General features: G+C 33.1%; 2 protein-coding genes across 2 annotated transcripts; both read left to right on the top strand.

The window, feature by feature from the left end:
* Positions 1-3,541: 3,541 nt before the first annotated feature.
* Positions 3,542-7,289, top strand: LOC138909341 (UPF0481 protein At3g47200-like). Its single transcript, XM_070200531.1, has 3 exons — positions 3,542-4,109; positions 6,014-6,077; positions 7,043-7,289. The coding sequence occupies exons 1-3, from the start codon at positions 3,542-3,544 to the stop codon at positions 7,287-7,289; spliced, it is 879 nt and encodes a 292-aa protein (XP_070056632.1).
* A 2,205-nt stretch (positions 7,290-9,494) lies between these two features.
* LOC104118596 (UPF0481 protein At3g47200-like) lies at positions 9,495-22,333 on the top strand. The gene is made up of 5 exons (XM_070200530.1): positions 9,495-9,677; positions 13,484-13,589; positions 16,605-17,998; positions 18,259-18,391; positions 21,956-22,333. The coding sequence occupies exons 2-5, from the start codon at positions 13,518-13,520 to the stop codon at positions 22,325-22,327; spliced, it is 1,971 nt and encodes a 656-aa protein (XP_070056631.1). The 5' UTR covers positions 9,495-9,677; positions 13,484-13,517; the 3' UTR covers positions 22,328-22,333.
* The last annotated feature ends 252 nt before the right edge of the window (positions 22,334-22,585 follow it).

Raw genomic sequence — 22,585 nt, 5'->3', positions numbered from 1 at the left:
TATAGCATACAAAAAAATATAAAACAAATAGAGGTGATGACAACAATAATCAACTTGTGACATAAACAGCAAGGCAACAGGAACACCATAAATATTGCTCAAACGAATAATAAACAAAAGTACAACCAATAATCAAGTCCTTCAAAATATACATCTTTCATCTATAAGTTTTTTTCAATAGAAATCTCTAGAATATAACCCTTTTCAATAACGAATATACTTATTTCAAACAAATATCCTTCAAATATAATTCTTTCAACTAAATATCTTTCGAATACAATTCTTTCAAATAATATTTTGAATAAAATTATTCCAAATAAATATTTTGAATATAATTCTTTCAAATAAAAGTCACCCTGTGACACCTCATTTCATAATCATAAAATATGGGTCTCAGCCCATTTTCATATTTTTTTCGTAATACGCGTCTCAGCCCACTTTCATATTTCCACGACACCTCGTGTCCATATTTCTATCATAACCGCACGGACAACTTACGTACTAATATCATCATCATTTACTCACGGCATCTCGTACCCACATTTCATATCACAATTGCACGGACAATTCACGTGCCAATAATAAAAACCATCATATTTTCTCTGGCACATCGTGCCCACATTTCATCTCTGTTGTGGTGTGCAACTCGATACCATATAACATTATCTGCCCGGCAATAGCCACAGCCTCACAATTTCAACATAGATCATGCTATTATCAAATTTACCGAAACAACAAGACAAGTTGCACAAGATATAAGGATAACACAATGAAAATCACAACACCACATAAAAATCACCAACACAATAATCTCATATCATCACATATCACCCCTGACAATAATCACCCTTATCCCTCCACCCTGACAATATTAATAGCCACCCTTATCACTCCTATATTAGCCTTCATTATCGCTTAGTTTAATAGCCACCCTTATCGCTCTGCCCAGACAATATCCCAACACACATAATCACAGTAAAATACCACCCTTATACCCACATAATATCAATAGCGGAATGCCACCCTTATCCGCCGCATAACAAGTAACCCAATTCATACAACAAGTAACACGGATATTACCACGACAACACAAAACAACAATTCATATTATAAATTGCCCATAAACCATAACCAATTACAAAGATATAAAAAAATCAATTGATTTCACAGCAAATAGCCTAAGGCTCCACGCAACGTATATAAAATCTCGAAAAATAACAACAAGGAAGGAAAAGTAACTCAGCATAGGACAACGCCTTCTTTAATCCAAATTTTAGATAAACATGTTAATGCCTGCTTTTAGACTTATTTAATGATTATTTACAAATAAGAAATCCATAATGAATTTAATTCCAAAAATTATCAAATCAACAAACACACGGAATTCACCTAAAATCCAAGTGGTAATTACACCAAATTATCGTATAAAATACAACTCGACAAACAAGGAATAAGGCGTAACAAATTCAAGGATTTACTAAGTTCCCACAATTTTCTAATTTAATACTTAAGGGCGTCTGCGAATTTCAACCGATATAATTTGCACATATAAACCAAGTACGTACTCGTCACCTCGCGTACATGGTTTTCAATTATACACTTTCCATATAAGACTCAATGCCTAAGGGGTAATTCCCCCACTCAAGGTTAAGCAAGATACTTACCTTTTTGAAGTTAGGATGATATTCCAAAATAGCTTTCTTGCTTGAATTGACCTCTGGACAGCTCAAATCTATCCAAATTAATTGTATAACTTCATTAAAATTCATCGAAAATAATTCCGGATAATAAAATGTCGACTTAAAATTTTACATTAAAAAGTCAACCAAAAGTCAACGCGGGGCCCGCCTCTCGGAACCCGACATAATTTTTATGAAATCCGAACACACATTCTAATAAGAGTTCAACCATGCCAATTTTAATGAATTCCAATAACAAATCGTTCTCTAAATCTTGAATTTCCATTTTTGAAAAGTTTTTACAAAAATCCCAATTTCCTCTATTAAACTTGAATTAAACGATGAATATAATAATAGATTCATGAAATATAAGAACTTTCGGATATAGAACACTACCCCAACCAAGCTTGTGAAGAAATTCTCAATATCGCCCAAGAACCGAGCTCCAAAAATTCCAAAATGAAATGGCGAAATGATTGATGTTTTGGTCCTTATGTTTCTGCTAATTTTCGCTTCTGCGGACAATTTTGCGCGCCTGCGTAGCCGCTTTTGCAACACAATCGTCGCTTATGTGATCCACACTGCACAGGCCAAGCTCGCACCTGCGGACAGAATGTCGTATTTGCGCACATCGCTTCTGCGATGGCCAATGCATATCTGCGAGGGATTCCATTGCTGCGCATTCTGTGCCCGCTTCTGCGATCACGCAGGTGCGAGAATTTTTTTGTACCTGTGACCTCTTCCCAGTACACTCCCAGCCGCTTCTGTGAAGAGCCTCACGCTTCTACGATGTAGCACCTGCACCCATAATTCCGCAAGCGCGATTCCAACAGCTGCTGCCCAGAAACAACAGAAATTCCAGCAGGTCTTCAACTCCAAAAATCAACTTCGTTAACCTTCCGAAATCCACCCGAGGTCCTTGGAACTTTAACCAAATATACAAACATGTCCCAAAATATAATACGAACTTAGTCGAGGCTTCAAACCACGTCAAACAACGCCGAAATTACGAATCGTGCATCGACTCGAATTATGAGTTTTTAAATCATCCAACTTCTATATTTTTTGCTAAAACGTATTAAATCAATCCGGAATGACTTCAAATTTTGTACACAAGTCTTAAATGACGTAATGGAGTAATTCCAATTTCCAGAATCAAAATCCGACCTCGTTATCAAAATTTCAACCTTCGGTCGAATTCTCCAAAAATCTTCTATTTTTTAACTTTCGCCAAAATACGTTAAATAATTCTACGGACTTCCAAATCTAAATATGTACATACGCCTAAGTTTGAAATCACCATACGAAGTTATTGACATCATAAAAATTCCATTACGGAGTCGTTTGCTCAAAAGTCAAAGCCGGGTCAACTCTTTTCAATTAAGCTTCAAAAATGAGAATTGTTCTTTTAATTTAATTCTCAATCTTTCGAAAACCAAACTCGATCACACACACGGGTCATAATACATATTACGAAGTTGGTCGAGACTTTAAGTCGTTGAACGAAGCGTTAATTCTTAAAATGACAAGTCGGATCGTTACAAAAATACTTACTTTATTTACTTTTTCTTAAAGGAAGTGCAAAATCAAAAGTGAATAACTAAAAATAAACGGAGGTAGTACGATTTATAGAAAATAATAAGTATAAATAAATATTACTATAATTTGATTTAAAAAAATTGAATTAAGCGTGTTAGTTTCTCAAAACGAAAAAGAAAAACTATGTAACTCTTTTCCATTAATTAGAGATAGAAGAAGGGAAGAAAGTGGATGATTTAATCAAGAAAAAGGAAAGAAATGGTCAAGATCAAGTCAATAAACCTGGAAATAAAATCTTAGATGAAATATATGAGGATTTGCACATGAATTCGGCTATCAGATCCACCAGTATCATATTCAAAGTAAGTGTGGGGTTATGTGAATCAAATCCAAATGCTTATAAGCTAAAGGTGATCTCCATTGGTCCTTACCATAAACACAATCCTGAACTTCGTTCCATGAAAAAGTATAAACTGTGTTACTTACAGCGATTCCTCCACAGGAAAGAGGGAATTGATGTGGAAAGTTGCACTAGGGAATTGGAGGATGAAGCATTAAAGTGTTATGATGATATAGAGAACCTTGACAGTGATATTGTTGGCAATTTTTCCAAAATATTGTTACTTGATGGTTGTTTTCTAGTTGAATTCATTCGAGAGCGTTGTGGAATGTGTCCAAAAGTAGAAGGTTGGATTATCCCCGAAAATTGCATAAGTATTCAAGTAAATCGAGATCTGTTGCTAATAGAAAACCAACTTCCTTTCTTTGTCCTCACAAAGCTTCATCACATGACAAAGGGAGTTGAACAAATACCATTCATAAAAATGGTGAAGAAGATCTTTTTACATTCATTATCAAAGATGACCCTTGCATCCTATCTTGAGAGTGAAGGTAATGATGCTGCAGAAATCAAACATTTACTTCAAGTTATACAGATGTCATGTCACCTTTCAGAGATTTAAACTACTAGCCTAACTAATCCTAGCATGGAAACAGAACATTCCTGAAAAGCTTATGTTGTAATCCTTTGCAAATAATTAGGTCAAAAGATAAGCCAATAGATAAGGACCACCTAACGGGGCATAAAGTCATGCCAAATGCAACGGAGCTTTCCGAAGCTAGAGTTATTTTAGTAAAAGTCAGGATATATTTATGATTAGTTGAAGGAAGAAAACTTTGAAGATAACACAAGTTTATTTATTATGAAATTTGAGAATGAGTTAATGAAAATTCTTAGTTTTAGAGTCACTGATATTCTCTTGCGGGATCTGATAGCGTACGAGCAACAATCGCCTCATGTACATATCAAATGGCGGCGGAGTGAAACAGTGGCGGACGCACGTGGTGGAAAGTGGGTTCAACTGAACCCGATTCACCAAAAAATAATATTGTGTATATGTATAAATTACGATTAAAGCAACATAAATTTTGTATAAATATTTTATTTGAACCCACTTGATAACTACTATTTTATGACTAAAGTTATGTACTTCTGAGATTGAACCCGCTTGCATAAAATCCTGAGTCCGCCACTGGAGTGAAATGAAAAACCTAACGAGTTTTTCAAGTTGGATTTTAACTGGCCCAATTATAAAAGCTTAGATAGATGACAAGTGAGCTAATAAACGTAAATGCTGCTATATGCAACATTCAAATTTCTGCATGGGCCATGCAAGTGCCTGCACGAATTTGCTTTCAATTCTAATATATTTTTTAATACTAAGAATTTCTGGCAATGTTAAGACATTTCATTGTTTAACATAGTTCGCTTGTCTCTTCAGTTGTTTTTTGCATTATGCTCACAAATAAAGGCAGGGGCGGATCTAGGGATCTCGTATAGTGTTCCGGGTGCTCGAGCACCCAGCTTACATGTTTATAAATTATATATATGAAGTCAATAGCACCCCTTCCTCTTTGAAAGTGCATAATTAGGCTAGTACGAAGATTCGATTCCCGGGAAGCACAACTTTATAAGAGATTTCTGATTTTTTTACTCGTTCTCGCTGATTTTTTTTTCTTTTACAAATACTTCGTTTGTTCTTTTCTAATACTTTATTTGTTCACTTTTTCCATTTAGTTTTTATCTTTTCTTTTATATGTTTTCTTGTTAACTTTTCTCATGTTGTGTTCAAATAGCTGTACACTTATACTTTATTATTAACAACAACTTTACATCAAAGGAAGGTAAACACTCACAAGGTAAACACTCACAGCCTTAAAATCCTAGATCTATCACAGGGTAGAGACATCTATCTTTGGCCCTTGCTATAAAACCATCTGATCTTATGTATGCTACGTAAAAATCATGGTAGAAAGGTAGAAAATGGGAGATAACATCAAAAATAGGTAGACAATTCTTTCAAGTTGCTGATAAAGTACAAGAAACTTAGCTACAAGATAAATTTCTGCACTTGCAAAGTCTATGAAACTAGGAATTTCTCATGTCTAGCTAGTGTAATACACCATAGCAGTGGCGAAGCTACACATTGGTAAGGTAGAGGTACATTACATATATTGAACACTCTTTGTCGGGAATTATTTTTTTACTTCTTTCAATTTGAACACCCTTGAAGGAAATTTCAGGCATCGCCACTGCACCATAGCAATTTTGCATAATGAAGAATTGCCAGAACGATTTGAGTTCACAATCTATCATGTATACATCAAATGATATAGAAATGCAATACTTCCGGTTGCCCTACGTTACAAAAAATGGCAAGAATATTAGCAAGTTGTAATCTTTCCGTGGGCGAGTGAAAAACAAACTTGAACATCCTGTCTTCTACTTGAAACAGCCAACACTGACAGGAAGTGGTTGGCTTTCCAGATTAGTAGCCTAAAAATGATTACATTTAACAGGTGTTCATACAAACATTCACAACTGGGGTCATGTTAAGATGATGACTTACTGCATATCTAATATAGCCTTTCCAAAAGGCATACACATTGGAGATAAGTCTCTTTTCTTAATGTTCTCTAACTAACCCTCTAGCCAGTAAAATATTTTAAGTTGCAACACAACAATGGCTCTTTGGGCTTAACAAGGCTTACACTAAGCATCATAAGCAAAATGGAGCAGTACCAACGTAATTTCCTTTGGGGGACAACTGCTATGAGCAAACAATTACATCTTCTTCAATGGAAGCCGGTTACATCCCCTACAAAATTCTTAATTCAACCACTTAGAACTAAGAATAACGCTTTACTTGCTAGCCTAGCTTGGAGGCTTTTTTCACCACACTCTCTATGGGCTAAGACTTTATTAAACAAATACCTCCTTATATCCTCCGTGGTCACTAACCACTCTCCAATTTGGCGAAATATTCTTAAAGGTTGGGATCATTGTCAACTTGGTCTTCAATGGAAAATAGGAACGGGACAATATATTAAGTTATGGACAGATTCTTGGATTAATGCAGGTACGCCTTTGCGTTCTCTCATCCAAGGCCCTTTGCCACTAAATCATCATCAAAATCCTAAACTATCTACAATCCTAACTTCTTGTGGCTTGGGATTGGGCGAATATTCCATTTGATATTTCTTTAGATATTCAAAATACAATTAGTAAGCCCTACATCTCTCTATACACAAACCAATCAGATCAACTTTTTTGGGGCCTCACTAACAATGGCCATTTTTCTGTACAATCTATTGAGTATTCGTACCTGGCTGCATCGCACCATGCGAAACCAAATAAGGTACTTCTAGCCCTTAAGATGGATACCACCCAAACCAAATTTTTATAAATTAAATTCGGATGGTGCCACTTCATGCATGACTAATACGGACAATATTAGATATACTCATATGATTTCTGATTGCAGGCACCTCCTCAAGCTGCTCCATGATCCAGTATTTCTACATGTGTACATGGAACAAAATAGTGCAGCAGATCAACTGGCAAAAGCAGGAAGTAGGATGCAATGTGATGCTTCTCTACATGTTTTTGAAGAACCGCCCCTTTTTGTGTCCAGTAACCTCCGAGCAGACCAAATAGGAGTCACTACTCAACGCACAGTTACAACCACAGCAACGCCTGAAGCCGGATGTCAGGATATACTGGTACGGTAGAACCAGCACTTTGCAGCACTTGGGGTTGTCACCATCGTATAACTAGAGATAACAACTCAAGCTTAGCTGCTGCTTGTAGTAATGTTTATGTATGTAATATGGTGCCTGAGCACCAATCACCCCTGTACGCAACCCTTTAATTAATGAAGTTTATCTTTTAAACCAAAAACAAAAAAAGACAAACAGGTAGTCTAACCAAAGCTCTACATCACAGATTTTAAGTGGGTGTTTGGACATAAGAATTGTAAAATTCCGGAAAAAGTGAAAAAATATTAAGCGAAAATGTTATTTGAAAACTAGAGTTGTGTTTTGACATGAATATAATTTTGGGTTGTTTTTGAAGTTTTGTGAGTGATCTTAGTGAAACTTTGAAAAACTGGTTTTTAGATTTTTTAAAATTTTCGAAAAATTCTAAAATCCATTTTCAAGCGAAAATTTGAAAATTTATGGCCAAACAATAATTTCGAAAAAAAGTGAAAAATATTCGAAAAAAAGTAAAATTTTTCTTAAGTCCAAACGGGCATTAAGTCTTCTAAATTCACAAAATAGTTACTCCCTTCATCCCAATTTATGTGGCATACTTTTCTTTTTGGACTGCCCCGAAAAAGAGTACCATACTTTCTTATTTATAAACAACTTGTTTTGAAAAGTATTTTTTTGTGAGAAGCAGTTTATGTTTGGCTAATAGCATGTTTGGTCAAGCTTCTTTTGAGCCAAAAGCATTATTTTTCTAAAATTACGGTGTTTGGCCAAGCTTTTGTAAGAAAAAAGAGTGTTTTTGAGGAGAAGCAGAAGCAGTTTTGGAGAAGCAAAAAAAAATAGCTTCTCTCCACAAACACTTTTTTTAAAAGCACTTCTGAGAAAAATACACTTATAAGCAGTTTTTTAAAACTTGATCAAACACTAATTGTTGCTCAGAAGTACTTTTCAAATTAATTAGTCAAATACAAATTGTTTCTCACCAAAAGTACTTTTGAGAAAAACACTTCTAAAAAAAACTAATTTTTGCAGCTTGGCCAAACGGGCTATAATAAATTTGAAAGGTTTTTTTGAGCAGCAACTAATTAATGTATGGCCAAACTTTTAAAAAATGCTTCAAAATATATTTTTCTCAAAAGTGCTTTTCAAAAAAGCACTTCCGGAGAGATACTAATTTTTCTGCTTCTAAAAAACTACTTTCGTTTCTACTCAAGAACAATTTTTTTTTCTTTTTTAAATTTGGCCAAATACCTTAACTTTAGGAAAAGAGCACTTTTAGCGACAATAAAAAAGTATTTTTGGCCAAAAAAAATTTTTGGTCGAACATGCTATGTCACGTAATATCAAATTTCCTATATATATATATATATATATATATAATAAAAAATTAAACACGCAAAAAAAGATAAGAGAATTTTGCCTCCGTTAGTAGTACTAGACCTGTAGGAGTCCGACTCTTTCTTCAGAATCGTATTTTAATTTTAAAAAAAAAGTTGTTCGGGCAGTTTGTATTGGAATGAAAATTTCAAATTTCGATATTTGGTTTTTGGATTAAATAGATGACAATGCAAATTCAATCCAAATAAGCTCATATTGGATCTGTTTTTTAAGTTCAGTTTGGATAAATGTTTCTTCTTCTTATAAAAATAAATATTCAAATGAATTATTCATGCTAAATTGCCTAAAAAGTTCCTTATTCTCGCCTCAATTATCCAGACTAAATATTCAAGTAACGAAATCATTATCAAGAAAATACAACAGATATATTAATAAAACCGATAGAAACTTTGATGTATCGTTAGTCTTTACCCTCAAGCTTACTAAAGTAGATTTTTTTAGGAATACTGATAATTACTGTTTGCTGGTTTTGGAAGATTCATTGCAGGAAAGATGGGCATTACATACAATGCCAAACACGATGAGGTATTTTATAAGCCTTTTATAAAGAAGGAAAACTTTATTGTTCTTCTGCTGAACTGAACTTCATATAAAATCCAAGAATAATATTAAATGGTAGCTTGAAACCTAACTGGTTAAAACTTTATTCTATGATACTTTTCTTACATTTTTAATGTCATTACACTTTATTCTATGATACTTGTAGCTTTATTTATTCTATGATATTTTTCTCAAAGTGATGTTATTTCATGTTAGTAATATAGGTAAGCCCTAATCTATATATAGTACTAAAATCTTTTCAGTTTCGACATCATTTTCTTCTTTGCCTTCTTAGACTTTTGTATTTTCAATTTAAAAATTCATTCCTCTTCCACTATATTTCCAGCACCCGCTCTCTCATATCCTTCAGAATAGTCAAGCAAAGAAGAACTTAATTAGAAGAAAATCAGCTCAATGCAAGCAACACTCCAATCAGTCCATTTTGACTATATAAATAGTCAAACCAAAGAGGTAATTAACTTCTACATTGTCATTTTATGTAAAACAAACAATAGCCTTTCGTAGAAATGCTAGATAAGACAGCGTATAGTAAATCCAATATGGTTGGACCCTTATCCGGATTACGTGCATAGCGTGAACTTAATGCACGGAACTACCCGTTATTTGTCATTCTATGCTAAAAACAAGATATACTATATATATGAATTTTAATTGTTTTATACATCATATTGAATTGTCGCATATCGGGTGGGATGCGGTAACTTGGTCTTCTTATTTTCTTTTGGTAACCAAGTCTTTCATTCATTACCAAGTGAAATATTTACAAATCAACAAGACCAAAACTCAGTTTATTGTACCAAAAGATAAATCACTCAAGCTATTAAGACTCGATTGGAATATATGAAATATCACCACCTCACTAACTAAGTTTTGAGATTGAGTTAGACTCAATGTACAAAAATGTGCAGAAGTACAATATGAGTACACCACGGTCGGCACCCAGTAAGTATCAAGACTAACCTCGATGGAATAGTGACGAGGTACAGTCAAGACACTCACTGGTCAAATAACCTATGCCATATAGCAGTATATAATAGTACTGGAAAACAACTAGCCATGATAGCAACAAAATTCAACCAATGATATAAACAGCAAGTCAACAAGAACACTAATTATTGCTGAAACAAATAAGGAATACAAGTACAAACAATTAATCAAGTCCTTCAAATATAAATCTTTCACATATAATTCTTTAAGATAAATATCTTTCGAATATACTTCTTTCAAATAAATATCTTTCGAATATAATTCTTACAAATAAAAGTCACTCTGTGATACCTCATTTCATAATAATAAAATAAGGGTCTCTGCCCACTTTCATATTTTCGTAACACTTTTCGTAACACTGGTCTCAGCCCACTTTCACGGTACTTCGTGCCCATATTTCTATCACAATCGCACGGACAACTCACGTGCCAAAATATCAATATATAAGATCCGCACAGACAACTCACGTGCCAATAATAAAATCATCATTTACCCACGGCAACTCGTGCCCACATCTCATTTCACAACTACACGGACAACTCACGTGCCAATATCATTACCCATGGTACCTCGTGCCTATATTTCATATCACAACCGTACGGACAACTCACGTGCCAATAACATATTCTGCCCGGCAATAGCCACAGACTCACAATTTTAACATGTATCAGACTATTATCAAATTTACTGTATTAACAAAACAAGTTGCACAAGATATAAAAGTAATCACAAGAAAATCACAACATCACGTGAAAATCACCAGCACAATAACCCCACATCATCACATAACATCCCTGACAAATAGTCAGCATTATCTCTCAAATAGACACCCTTATCATTCCTATAATAGCCTCCCTTATCCCTCCACCCTGAAAATATCAATAGCCACCTTTATCGCTCTTATAGTCACCATTAGCACTCCTATAATAGCCTCCCTTATCACTTTCTTTAATAGCCCCATGTATCACTCCGCCTAGACAATATCCCAACACACATAACAATATTGAAATACCACCCTTATTTCCGCATAACATCAATAGTGGGATGCCACCCTTATACGCCGTATAACAGTAACCCAAATCACACAACAATTCACACAGAATATTATCACAACAACACAACATAATCAACTCGTATTTAAAAATTGCTCGTAGGCCACAACATTTCTAAAGATATAACGAAATCAATTAATTTCATAACAGATAGCCCACGGTTCAACACAATGTATATAAAACCTCAAAAACAACAAGGATGGAAAAGTAACTCAGCAAGAACAACGTCTTCTTTAATCTAAATTTTTTATAAATATATTCATGCCTCTTTTTAAACTTATTTATTTAATTATTTACAGATAAAAAATCCATAATGTAATTATTTACAGGAAATGTCAACTCAGTAATTTCCAGTAATTTCCAGGAAATGTCAACTCACACCAAATTATCATATAAAACAAATTCGATAAACAAAAAATGAGGCATGACAAACAAGGATTAATAAGTGCCAGTAATTTCCAATTTAATACTTAAAAATGCCTATGACTTTAAACCAATAAAATTTGTACATATACACCCGAGTATGTACTCGTCACCTCGCGTACACGGCTTTCACATTATACAAATAACACATACGACTCGACGCCTAAGGGGTAATTCCCTCACTCAAGGTTAGGCAAGATACTTACCTTTTTGAAGTTAGGTTGATTTTCCAAAATAGCCTTCTTGCGTGAAATGACCTCTAGACGGCTCAAATCTAGCCAATTAATTGCATAACTTCATTAAAATTCATTGAAAATAATTTCGGATAATTATAATGTCAACTTAAAATTACATATTAAAAATTCAACCTAAAAGTCAATGCGGTGCTCGCCTCTTGGAACCTGACAGAATTTTCATGAAATTTGAACACCCATTCCGATACGAGTTCAACCATACCAATTTTATCAAATTCCGATAACGAATCAACTTCCCAATCCTCAATTTAAGGTATAGAAAATTTCTATCATTTTCAACCCAATTCACTAATTTTATGGAAAAAAATAACAATAGATTCATGTAATTTAACCAAAATTGAGTTAGGAATTCTTACCCCAATGTTTTCCTTGAAAAATTCTCGAAAAATCGCCTCACACAAGCTTTTTCGTCCAAATATGGAAGAATGAGAAGTCTAATTTTTTGGCTTTATTTTGCTGCCCATGGTTTATTCTTCGCGTTCACGACCCTCCCCTCGCGTTCGCGATGAGCAAATTGCTCAACAGCCATTTCCAAACTCTTCCCCGACAGTTTCTAGTATAATGGTAATAACCTTTTGTACAAAATTTCAAATGACAAATGGTTTGACTTTTTGAAAACTAGACATCAAGAGATACAACTTGCATGATTTTATTATCTCCCAATTCCTTATAGGTTGCGAGATATAAGCTTTCAAAGTCAGTCTTGTACAGCAGAAATTTCTTTTTCACGATTTCCAAACTCTTCCCAGACAGCCTATAATATATCAACCATAACATTTTGTACACAACTCCAAATTCCAAACGGTTTAAATTTCCGAAAACTGTACACAAAGGGCTACAACTTTCATTTTTGGATTATCTCAAAATTCTTTATAGATTGCAAGATATAAGCTTCCAAAGTCGGGTTAGTGCAGCAGAATTTTCCTCTACGCGATCGTGAAAAGCCTTCCGCGATCACGATTCACAGGCCAATATTTTTCATTTTACTCTTCGCGATTGCGGCCAATACCTTGCGATCGCAATGCACACTGCTGTAGCAAAAAACCAGCAACTAAAAAGGGCCTAGAAATACTCTGAAACCACCTCGAAACTCACCCGAGCCACTCAAAGAAATGTACACCGCAGTTTCTCCTTTTCTTTCGCAATGCACACTGCAGTTTCTCTTTTTTTTTTCCTCAAAGAAATGTCTACTCCTCCCTTAAATTGCCATTAGTTTAGGATGATATAAAATGAACAGTGTATATAGATTATGAGACATGGATTATAAAGCTTACGTATTTTCAATTACTTAAAAGTGTACCCTTCCTAATATTCTTTTAAAAAATATTTTGTAGAGCTAATTAGTTCATTCAATCTAAGAATTAGAATTTCTAACAGGATAACGTACAAGACATCTAGTTTTCTTTTCATAAGAAGAAATAATACGAGATTCATTTTCTTTATTTTGTCTTTTCTTTTCAAATCAAATTCTGCAATGAATTGGATTAATAATAATAATTTTTATGCCGTACCATTTTAAACCAATATCTGTTGCTTGTAGGAATTATACAGTTCAAGAAAGTAATTAAAGAGGGATGGCACACTCTATTGATATTACCCAAATAGATCACGGAACTCCACTGCTTCGTCAAGCAACAAAAGATGAGGTCTCTCTCTTTCTCAACACAAACTTTCATTTTATTTATTTATTTATTGTATTTTTGTACAAAAGGAAACAAGGTAGCAAGCATGAATAGTCACTCGTGTATCACTTGCTAATAATCATAATTTTTTAATATATGCATTAATTCATTAAAAGCATAAATACAACGTCAAGTTTGATCAGGTATCTTTATTAAGATTCAACTAGTATTAATACTCGCGCGATGAACAGACAATATCAAATTATAATTTGGGCTATTTGGATCATATACAAATTACGCTAAAATCTAAACCTTCAATATAAAAATTACGTATAATTATTAGATATCAGTCAAGAAGTAGGACATGAAACTGTTTTTCATATTTTGTACTAGATATCATGTTTTTTTTTTAAATATTTGTAACAACTCAACCCCTTGATCTTAGTATTTTTTTATATCTGTAACAACCCAACTCAACCCAAACCATATTCTTTTTTTCATATCTACGGCAACCCAACCCTTGATCTTAGAAATTACATTTTATTTTGTGGTCAATATTAAAGAAAACTGAACATATCACGTTGTAATATATCTTGTTTGAGAAAATTATTTTAAAAAAATTCTTACTACCACTTTATTTTTACCTCAAAGTCGAATAAGTCTTATTCTTCTACATTTTCACCAAAAACAAACCTCTATTTAATATTTGCTTATAGTTGTGGCATTATTCATTACTTAATATTGTTATATTTTTATGTGATTTTTTGTTATCTTACCGAATGACTTAATATCTTGCTTATTACCCTTTTGACAATTATATAAAAATAGAAATTTTTTATTCCTAAACTTTAATGTTTTTTTATTTTTTTATCCTATTACTTAGAGCCCTTTCATCATTTAAATCTATCAATAATAAATTTGAGTATTATTTAATTATTTAATATGCTTATCCTTAAATTAATTCAAAGTATAAATATCTCATACAATCTTTATTTTCCTCTTTATATAATTTTTACCCCTATTATGAAATTTTAATTATTTTCTTATATTTATATATTATAATATAATCAAAATATATAGTATCACATTTTATTTTAAGTTATAACATTGAATTAGTCTAAAATATTAATACATAAGTTTTTAAATTATTATATTTTAAATCTATTGTAGTTTCTTATAATTATTTTTATATCATGTGCAATTATATTTTCTTTCTCTTTTAGTTTTAGGATAAAAATTTAAATTTATTTTTGTTACTAAATTACCTACATGAGACATTTATTTTGTATTCTTGAAATTTTTAATTTGTTATTCAATTGTTATTTTTATTATTTAGTAAAACATTGATTTTGTGGTCCTATCCATAATTTTAATATAATCTCAAGTTCAAATCATCTTTCCCTTTTTAAAATATTAAATGTTTTTGAATTTTTAATTATTGCTATACATTACCTAATATATAGTATTTAATATTTTCATGTGACCTTCATTAACTTTCGTCTTTATTTAATTTCTTTATCCATTTATATCCTTTAATATAATATAGATCAATGTCTGATTTTTTAATCTTGATATAAATACTTATATTATTTTAAATTAGTATTCAAAATTATTAAATTATTTAAATTTATTAATAATATTTTTAAGTATTATATAATAAAAAATTTAATATTTTGATTTAGTTATTTATAATTAATTAATTAAAAAATAAGTTATATGCGGCTTATTCTCGTTATGTCATATGACCAAATTAGTTATTAGTTAATAGTTATTTAGTTAATATATTACATGTGGCTAATTTTAAGGCTACCACTTTGCTTAAGGAGAGAGCGTTTTCTCTCCTTTTAATAATATATAGATAAAGATAATTATTTTTATTTCACGTCCAATTAAATTTTCTTTCTCTTTTAGTTTTAGAATATTTAAATTTTATTTTCGTTACTAAATTACCTACATGAGACATTTATTTTGTATTCTTAAATTTTAATTTGTTAGCCAATTGTTATTTAAGATATCTAGTAAAACTTTAATTTTGTGGTCCTATTCATAGTTTGAGGGTTTTCACCATAATTTTAATCTAATCTCAAGTTCAAATCATCACTCCCTTCTATTTCTAATATTAAAAAGAATTTTTAATTATTGCTACTACGTTACCTAATATATAGTATTTCATGTTTTCATGTGACTTTCATTAGCTTTCCTCTTTATTTAATATCATTATCCATTATATCCTTTAATATAATATAAATCAATGTGTATTTAATCTTGATATAAATATTTATATTATTTAAATTAATAATAAAAAATTATTAAATTGTTTAAATTTATTAATAAATATTATTAAATATTATATAGTAAAATTTCTAATATTTTGATTTAATTATTTATAATTAATTAATTAAGAAAGAAGTTATTTGTGGCTATTTTTTATTATGTCATATGGCTAAATTAATTATTAGTTAATAGTTAATTAGTTATACATTACATGTGGCTAATTTTAAGGCTGCCCATTGGCTTAAAGAGATGGATTTTCCCTCTCTTTTTAATAATATATAGAAGATTGTTTTATTTTCCTTTTACTCTTTTGGTTTCCACTAATGATGTTTGCAACTTCATTACGATTCACTATTCATTGTTGTATTCCTTCCCTATGATTACTTGTTATTCACTTGTTAACTTTTACTTGTCCACTATTCTAAAAATATATTTTTACTTTTACAACCATTTTAGCAAATTAAGATATAGACAATTGTTTTTCCTGTTTTACCCTTATCATTAACTATTCATTCCCCAAGACTTTTTTATTTACTTTTAAAATTGTAAATATATATTTTATTTACTTTTTCTTAAAAAGAGTGCAAAATCAAAAGTGAACAACTAAAAATAAACAGAGGGAATAAAACTTATAGAAAATAATAAGTATATATAAATATTACTATAACATAAATAAATAAAAAAAATTGGAATTCAGCTTGAAAGTCAGCGTTAGTTTCTCAAAACGAAAAAGAAAAACTATGAACTCTTTTCCATTAATTACAGATAGAAGAAGGGAAGAAGGTGGATACCAATAAATCTGCAAATCAAATCTTTGAGGAAAAAGTAAAGGGCATGGACAATTCGTCTGTCAAATCCATTACCATATTCAAAGTAAATGTTGGGTTACGTGAATCAAATCCAGATGCTTATACCCCAAAGATTATCTCCATTGGTCCTTACCATAACAAAAATCCTCAACTTGGCTCAATGAAAAAATATAAACTGTTGTACCTACAACGGTTTCTCAAACGGAAAACGGAGATTGATGTGGAAAGTTGCATCAGTAAATTGGAGAAAAATAAAGATGAAGCACTAAAGTGTTATGATGTTAACATTGACAGTGACATTGTTGTCGAATTTTCACAAATGATGTTGCTTGATGGCTGTTTTATAGTCGAGTTTATTCGAGAGTGTTGTGGATGGAAGCCAACAGAAGAAGACGAAATCATCAACAGGGAATGGATGATGTTACAAGTATGTCGAGACATGTTATTACTAGAAAACCAACTACCTTATTTTGTACTCACCATGTTACATGAAATGACTAAGTATCCTAAAGAACCAAACTTGATAAAGATGGTGAAATCCACATTCCCTGATCTTTTCCCAAATAAGAATCCTGAAATAATTGATGGTACTGCGCCTCAACAACCAGACCATTTACTTGATGTGTTACACATGTTGTCTCGCCCATCAAAAATGAAAAATACTAGCAAAACCACGAATGGTAGCACCCGAAAGGAATGTTGTAACATAAGTTTTTTGGGGAAAATTTTGCAAATAATTAGGTCAAAAGAAATGCCAGACGAAATTAGTGGTTGGGAATGCTGCCAAATTCCAAGTGCAACAGAACTTTATGAAGCTGGAGTCAGCTTCCAAAAATTAGGAGCTTTGGGAAAAGATAGTATGGATAGAACAACTATATTCGATATCAAGTTTAAAGATGGATTGTTTGAAATCCCTTGTTTTGCAGTTGAGGATACATTGGAAACTTTCTTGAGAAATATGATAGCTTATGAGCAGCACTCGTCTAGTTTACATCTAAGATATTATACGGATTATGGTTGGATAATGAGTCAACTTATTGTCTCACATAAAGATGTGAATCTTCTTCGCCAGAACGGAATTATGCTTAACGAGATAGGACATGACAAACAAGTGGCTACCATCTTCAACAAACTGACACAAGGGGTCATTACTTCTAGTAATGACTTCTACTGCAATGAAGAATGCATCAAAATAATTCAACATTATGAAAACCCATGGAATCAAATGATGGCAAAATTGAGGCACAATTACTTTCAGAGTCCTTGGGCTGGAGCTTCAACTGTTGCAGCAATCGTGCTCCTCTTACTTACAGTTACGCAGACAGTTCTATCTCTCATAAGTGCTCTTAAGTAAAAAAAGAAAAGAGCAGCCCAGTGTACAAAGTATCCCGTATTCACGTAGGGTCCGAGAAAAGGCCGCGCCCCAAAAGATGTGACATAGACACCTACTCTAATAAGTGTTCTTAAATAGTTGCTTTAATTGATTGTATTCTTTAGTTAATTGGTTTTATTAATCCTTCTGTTTTCCTTACTACTATTTGTGCTTTTGAAATGTGAGAAAGCATGGAATGTGCTCCATCTTTAATAAATGGAACATTTTATTTTGACAGTGACATTGTTGTCGAATTTTCACAAATGATGTTGCTTGATGGCTGTTTTATAGTCGAGTTTATTCGAGAACTTTGTGGAATGAAGCCAACAGAAGAAAACAGAATCATCAACAGGGAATGGATGATGTATCAAGTATGTCGAAACATGTTATTACTAGAAAACCAACTACCTTATTTTGTACTTACCGTGTTACATGAAATGACTAAGTATCCTACAGAACCAGACTTGATAAAGATGGTGAAATCCACATTCCCTGATCTTTTCCCAAATAAGAATCCTGAAAAAATTGATGGTACTTGTCACGATCCCAAATTCTCTCCGTAGGATGTCGTGATGGCACCTAGTCTTTAAGACTAGGTAAGCCTATCAATGCGGAATAAAAATAGAAATCTGAAATAAATAAATCTGAAACTTTACGTAATTACAATTCCCAAAACCTGGTAGAAATAAGTCACAAGCTTCTAAGAATTCTATCCTCAATGTGTCTATATATCAAGGTCTGAAGAAAAATAAGGAAGCAACATAATAATAATAGAAGGGGACTCCGAAGTATGCGGACGCTGGCAGATAGACCTCGAAGTCTCTGTGCACAGGTAACTCACTGAAGTCGGGGCTGGTAAGGAGTACCTGGATCTGCATAAAAAGATGTACAGAAGCGTAGTATGAGTACACCACAGCGGTACCCAGTAAGTGCCAAGTCTAATCTCGGTAGAGTAGTGACGAGGTCAGGTCATGCACTACTCGAAAATAATAATTGGCATGGAAAAATATTTCACAGTATAATAAAATAAAATGACAAGAAAAATGAATTAAGTAGTAGATCACCATTTAATTACACAAATAATGGCAATTAATACCTCGTGGAACAACATAGAATTTCTTTTCAACTTTAAGAAAAATCACAACAAAAATCAAAGGCAACTACAGCCATAAATCAATATCAACAAGGGCACTCCCGAGGTACCGCCTCGTAGTCCCAAATCATAAATAAATTCACAATATCTCATTTTTCTTATCTCACCGCGGGAGCCTTCACAATTTATTTTAAAGAAAATATTTTTTTCGAAATAGCATCCCGTGTTTTAGCCATCCTTATCACACCGCATGACTTCTAGTAGTTTCCCCTACTAGCCACGCGTATCAAGCCACATTTATCTCACCGCATATGTGTCAATAATCAGACCTTATACCACAACATGCGTATCAATATCCAAATATCTCACAATTTGCACCCCAAGTGCTCAAATAATTTAACTTGCCAAAATTCAACAACAATATTTTTTCACAATAAAGAGCTCATGGCTCATGCCAAAATAAATGATCAATAATATTTTTCCACAATAAAGAGCTCACGGCTCCATCACAATGAGTACAAAAATCTTACAAAAATATTCAGGAATAAATAATTCAGCAAAATAATATTTCAAAATCTTTAATAAGTTGCTTCAATACCAATTTTAAAATGTCAAATACTTCATATTAATAATATTTAATTTTAAAAAAATCAACCTGCAAATAATGCACGGAATAAAAGAAACCAAGTTCCAACTTAACAGGTAAAATAATTAGCAGGAAAAAGGTCAAGCAAATTTAAAGTATATAAATCAAATCAATGATGGAAAATATAACAAGATTTAATAATTTAATTATTATGCAACAGTGATCTACACAATTTAAAAACATAATCCTTCACATTTAGCCCGGTACACACTCGTCACCTCGTGTACACGACTTTCATCACATTACAATTAATACCAATCCTAGGGAAAATTTCCCCCACACAAGGTTAGACAAGTCACTTACCTCGACTTGCTCCAATATAACTAAGTAGTACACCTTTTCCTCGATTTTTCGAATCATGTCGACTCGTATCTAGTCATAATTAATTCGATACAGTCAACAAAAGTTATAGAATCAATTCCATAAGAAAATACTATATTTTTCAATAAAAATTCAAAATTAACTCAAAAATGACCCGTGGGGCCCATGTCTCGGAATCCGACAAAAGTTACGAAATATGAATGCCCATTTAACCACGAGTCTACCCATACTAAATTTACCAAAATCCGACCTCAACTTGACCTCCAGATCTCAATTTCTCGTTCTGAAATCCCTAGGCCCAAATCCTCCAATTTCACCTCAAAAACATGTAATCTATTCAAAATATTCAATGATAATCCAATATTATGGAGTAGGAAGGCTCACAAGGGACTTACCTCAAAATTTTTCGTGATTTCTCGCTCAAAAATCATCTTACCCGCTTTTGGAAATGTCAAAAATGACAAAATATCGGACTCCTCTGTTTTTAACATTCTGTCCAGGAGTCTCGCACCTGCCAAATTTGAACCGCTTCTGCGTATTTTTCCCTCGCTTCTGCGATCACCCACGCGCAGGTGCGTGTCCGCATCTGCGCTCCACAATCACCAGCCCAGCCTCCGCTTCTGCGCATCTCAGCTCGCACCTGCGAGCTCGCTTGTGTGAGTTTCCTGTCCGCTTCTGCGAAGCTTGCGCACCTGCGAGGTCCATTGCGCTTCTGTGTGGTCGCACCTGCGAGCCAAGTTTCGCAGGTGCGATTACACGAGAAGGCAGAAACCTCATATTGTTTCTTCTAAGTCCGAATTTGATCCGTTAATCATCCGAAACTCACCCGAGCTCCTCGGGACCTCAACTAAATATACCAACATGTCCTAAAATATTATACGAACTTTCTCGCGCGATCAAATTGCTCAAATAACACCTAAAACTACGAATCAGACACCAAATCAAAGGAAATTTTCAAGAAAACTTTAAAACTTATATTTTTACAGCTGAGCGTCTGAATCACGTCAAATCAACTCTGTTTCTCACCAAATTCGGCAGACAAGTCATAAATATTATAGTGGGCATATACCAGGCTCCAAAACCAAAATACGGACTCGGTGTCAATAAATCCAATATCAGTAAATTCTAAAAAATCATTAAGCTTTCAAACTTTTAATTTTTCATCAAAATTCTATATCTCGGGCTATGGACCTCGGAATTTAATTCCGGACATACGCCCAAGTCCCAAATCACGATACGGACCTACCGAAACTGTCAAACACTGATCCGAGTCCGTTTGCTCAAAATATTGACCAAAGTCAACTCAATTGAGTTTTAAAGTTCAAATTCACATTTTAATCCATTTTTCACATAAAAACTTTCCGGAAAATTTTACGGACTGCGCACGCAAGTCGAGAAATGATAAATAGTGCTTTTCGAGGTTTTAGAACACATAATTAATTATTAAATTTAAAGATGACATTTTGGGTCATCACACTACTGCGCCTCAACAACCAGACCAGACCATTTACTTCATGTGTTACACATGTTGTCTCGCCCATCAAAAATGAAAAATACTAGCAAAACCACGAATGGTAGCACCCGAAAGGAATGTTGTAACATAAGTTTTTTGGGAAAATTTTGCAAATAATTAGGTCAAAAGAAATGCCCGACAAAATTAGTGGTTGGGAATGCTGCCAAATTCCAAGTGCAACAGAACTTTATGAAGCTGGAGTCAGCTTCCAAAAATTAGGAGCTTTGGGAAAAGATAGTATGGATAGAACAACTATATTCGATATCAAGTTTAAAGATGGGTCGTTTGAAATCCCTTGTTTTGCAGTTGAGGATACATTGGAACCTTTCTTAAGAAATATGATAGCTTATGAGCAGCACTAGTCTAGCTTAAATCTTAAATATTATACGGATTATGCTTGGATTATGACTCAACTTATTGTCTCACATAAAGATGTGAATTTTCTTCGCCAGAACGGAATTATACTTAACGAGATAGGACATGACAAACAAGTGGCTACCATCTTCAACAAACTGACACAAGGGGTCATTACTTCTAGTAATGACTTCTACTGCAATGAAGAATGCATCAAAATAATTCAACATTATGAAAACCCATGGAATCAAATGATGGCAAAATTGAGGCACAATTACTTTCAGAGTCCTTGGGCTGGAGCTTCAACTGTTGCAGCAATCGTGCTCCTCTTACTCACAGTTACGCAGACAGTTCTATCTCTCATAAGTGCTTTTAAGTAAAAAAAAAAAAGGGGAGTCCAGTGTACAAAGTATTCCGTATTCACGTAGGGTCCGAGAAAGGGCCGCACCCCAAAAGATGTGACATAGACACCTACTCTAATAAATGTTCTTAAATAGTTGCTTTACTTAATTGTATTCTTTAGTTGATTGGTTTTGTTAATCCTTCCGGTCTGGTTTTCCTCGCTACTATTTGTGCTTTTGACGGTTTTAATATTGTAGCCAATCCAAGTTGCACATTATAAATGTGAGAAACGTGCT

The sequence above is a fragment of the Nicotiana tomentosiformis genome, chromosome 4 (genome assembly GCF_000390325.3).
Source record: "Nicotiana tomentosiformis chromosome 4, ASM39032v3, whole genome shotgun sequence".
Taxonomy (NCBI): Eukaryota; Viridiplantae; Streptophyta; class Magnoliopsida; order Solanales; family Solanaceae; genus Nicotiana; species Nicotiana tomentosiformis.
This window is presented reverse-complemented; position numbering and strand designations above follow the sequence as displayed.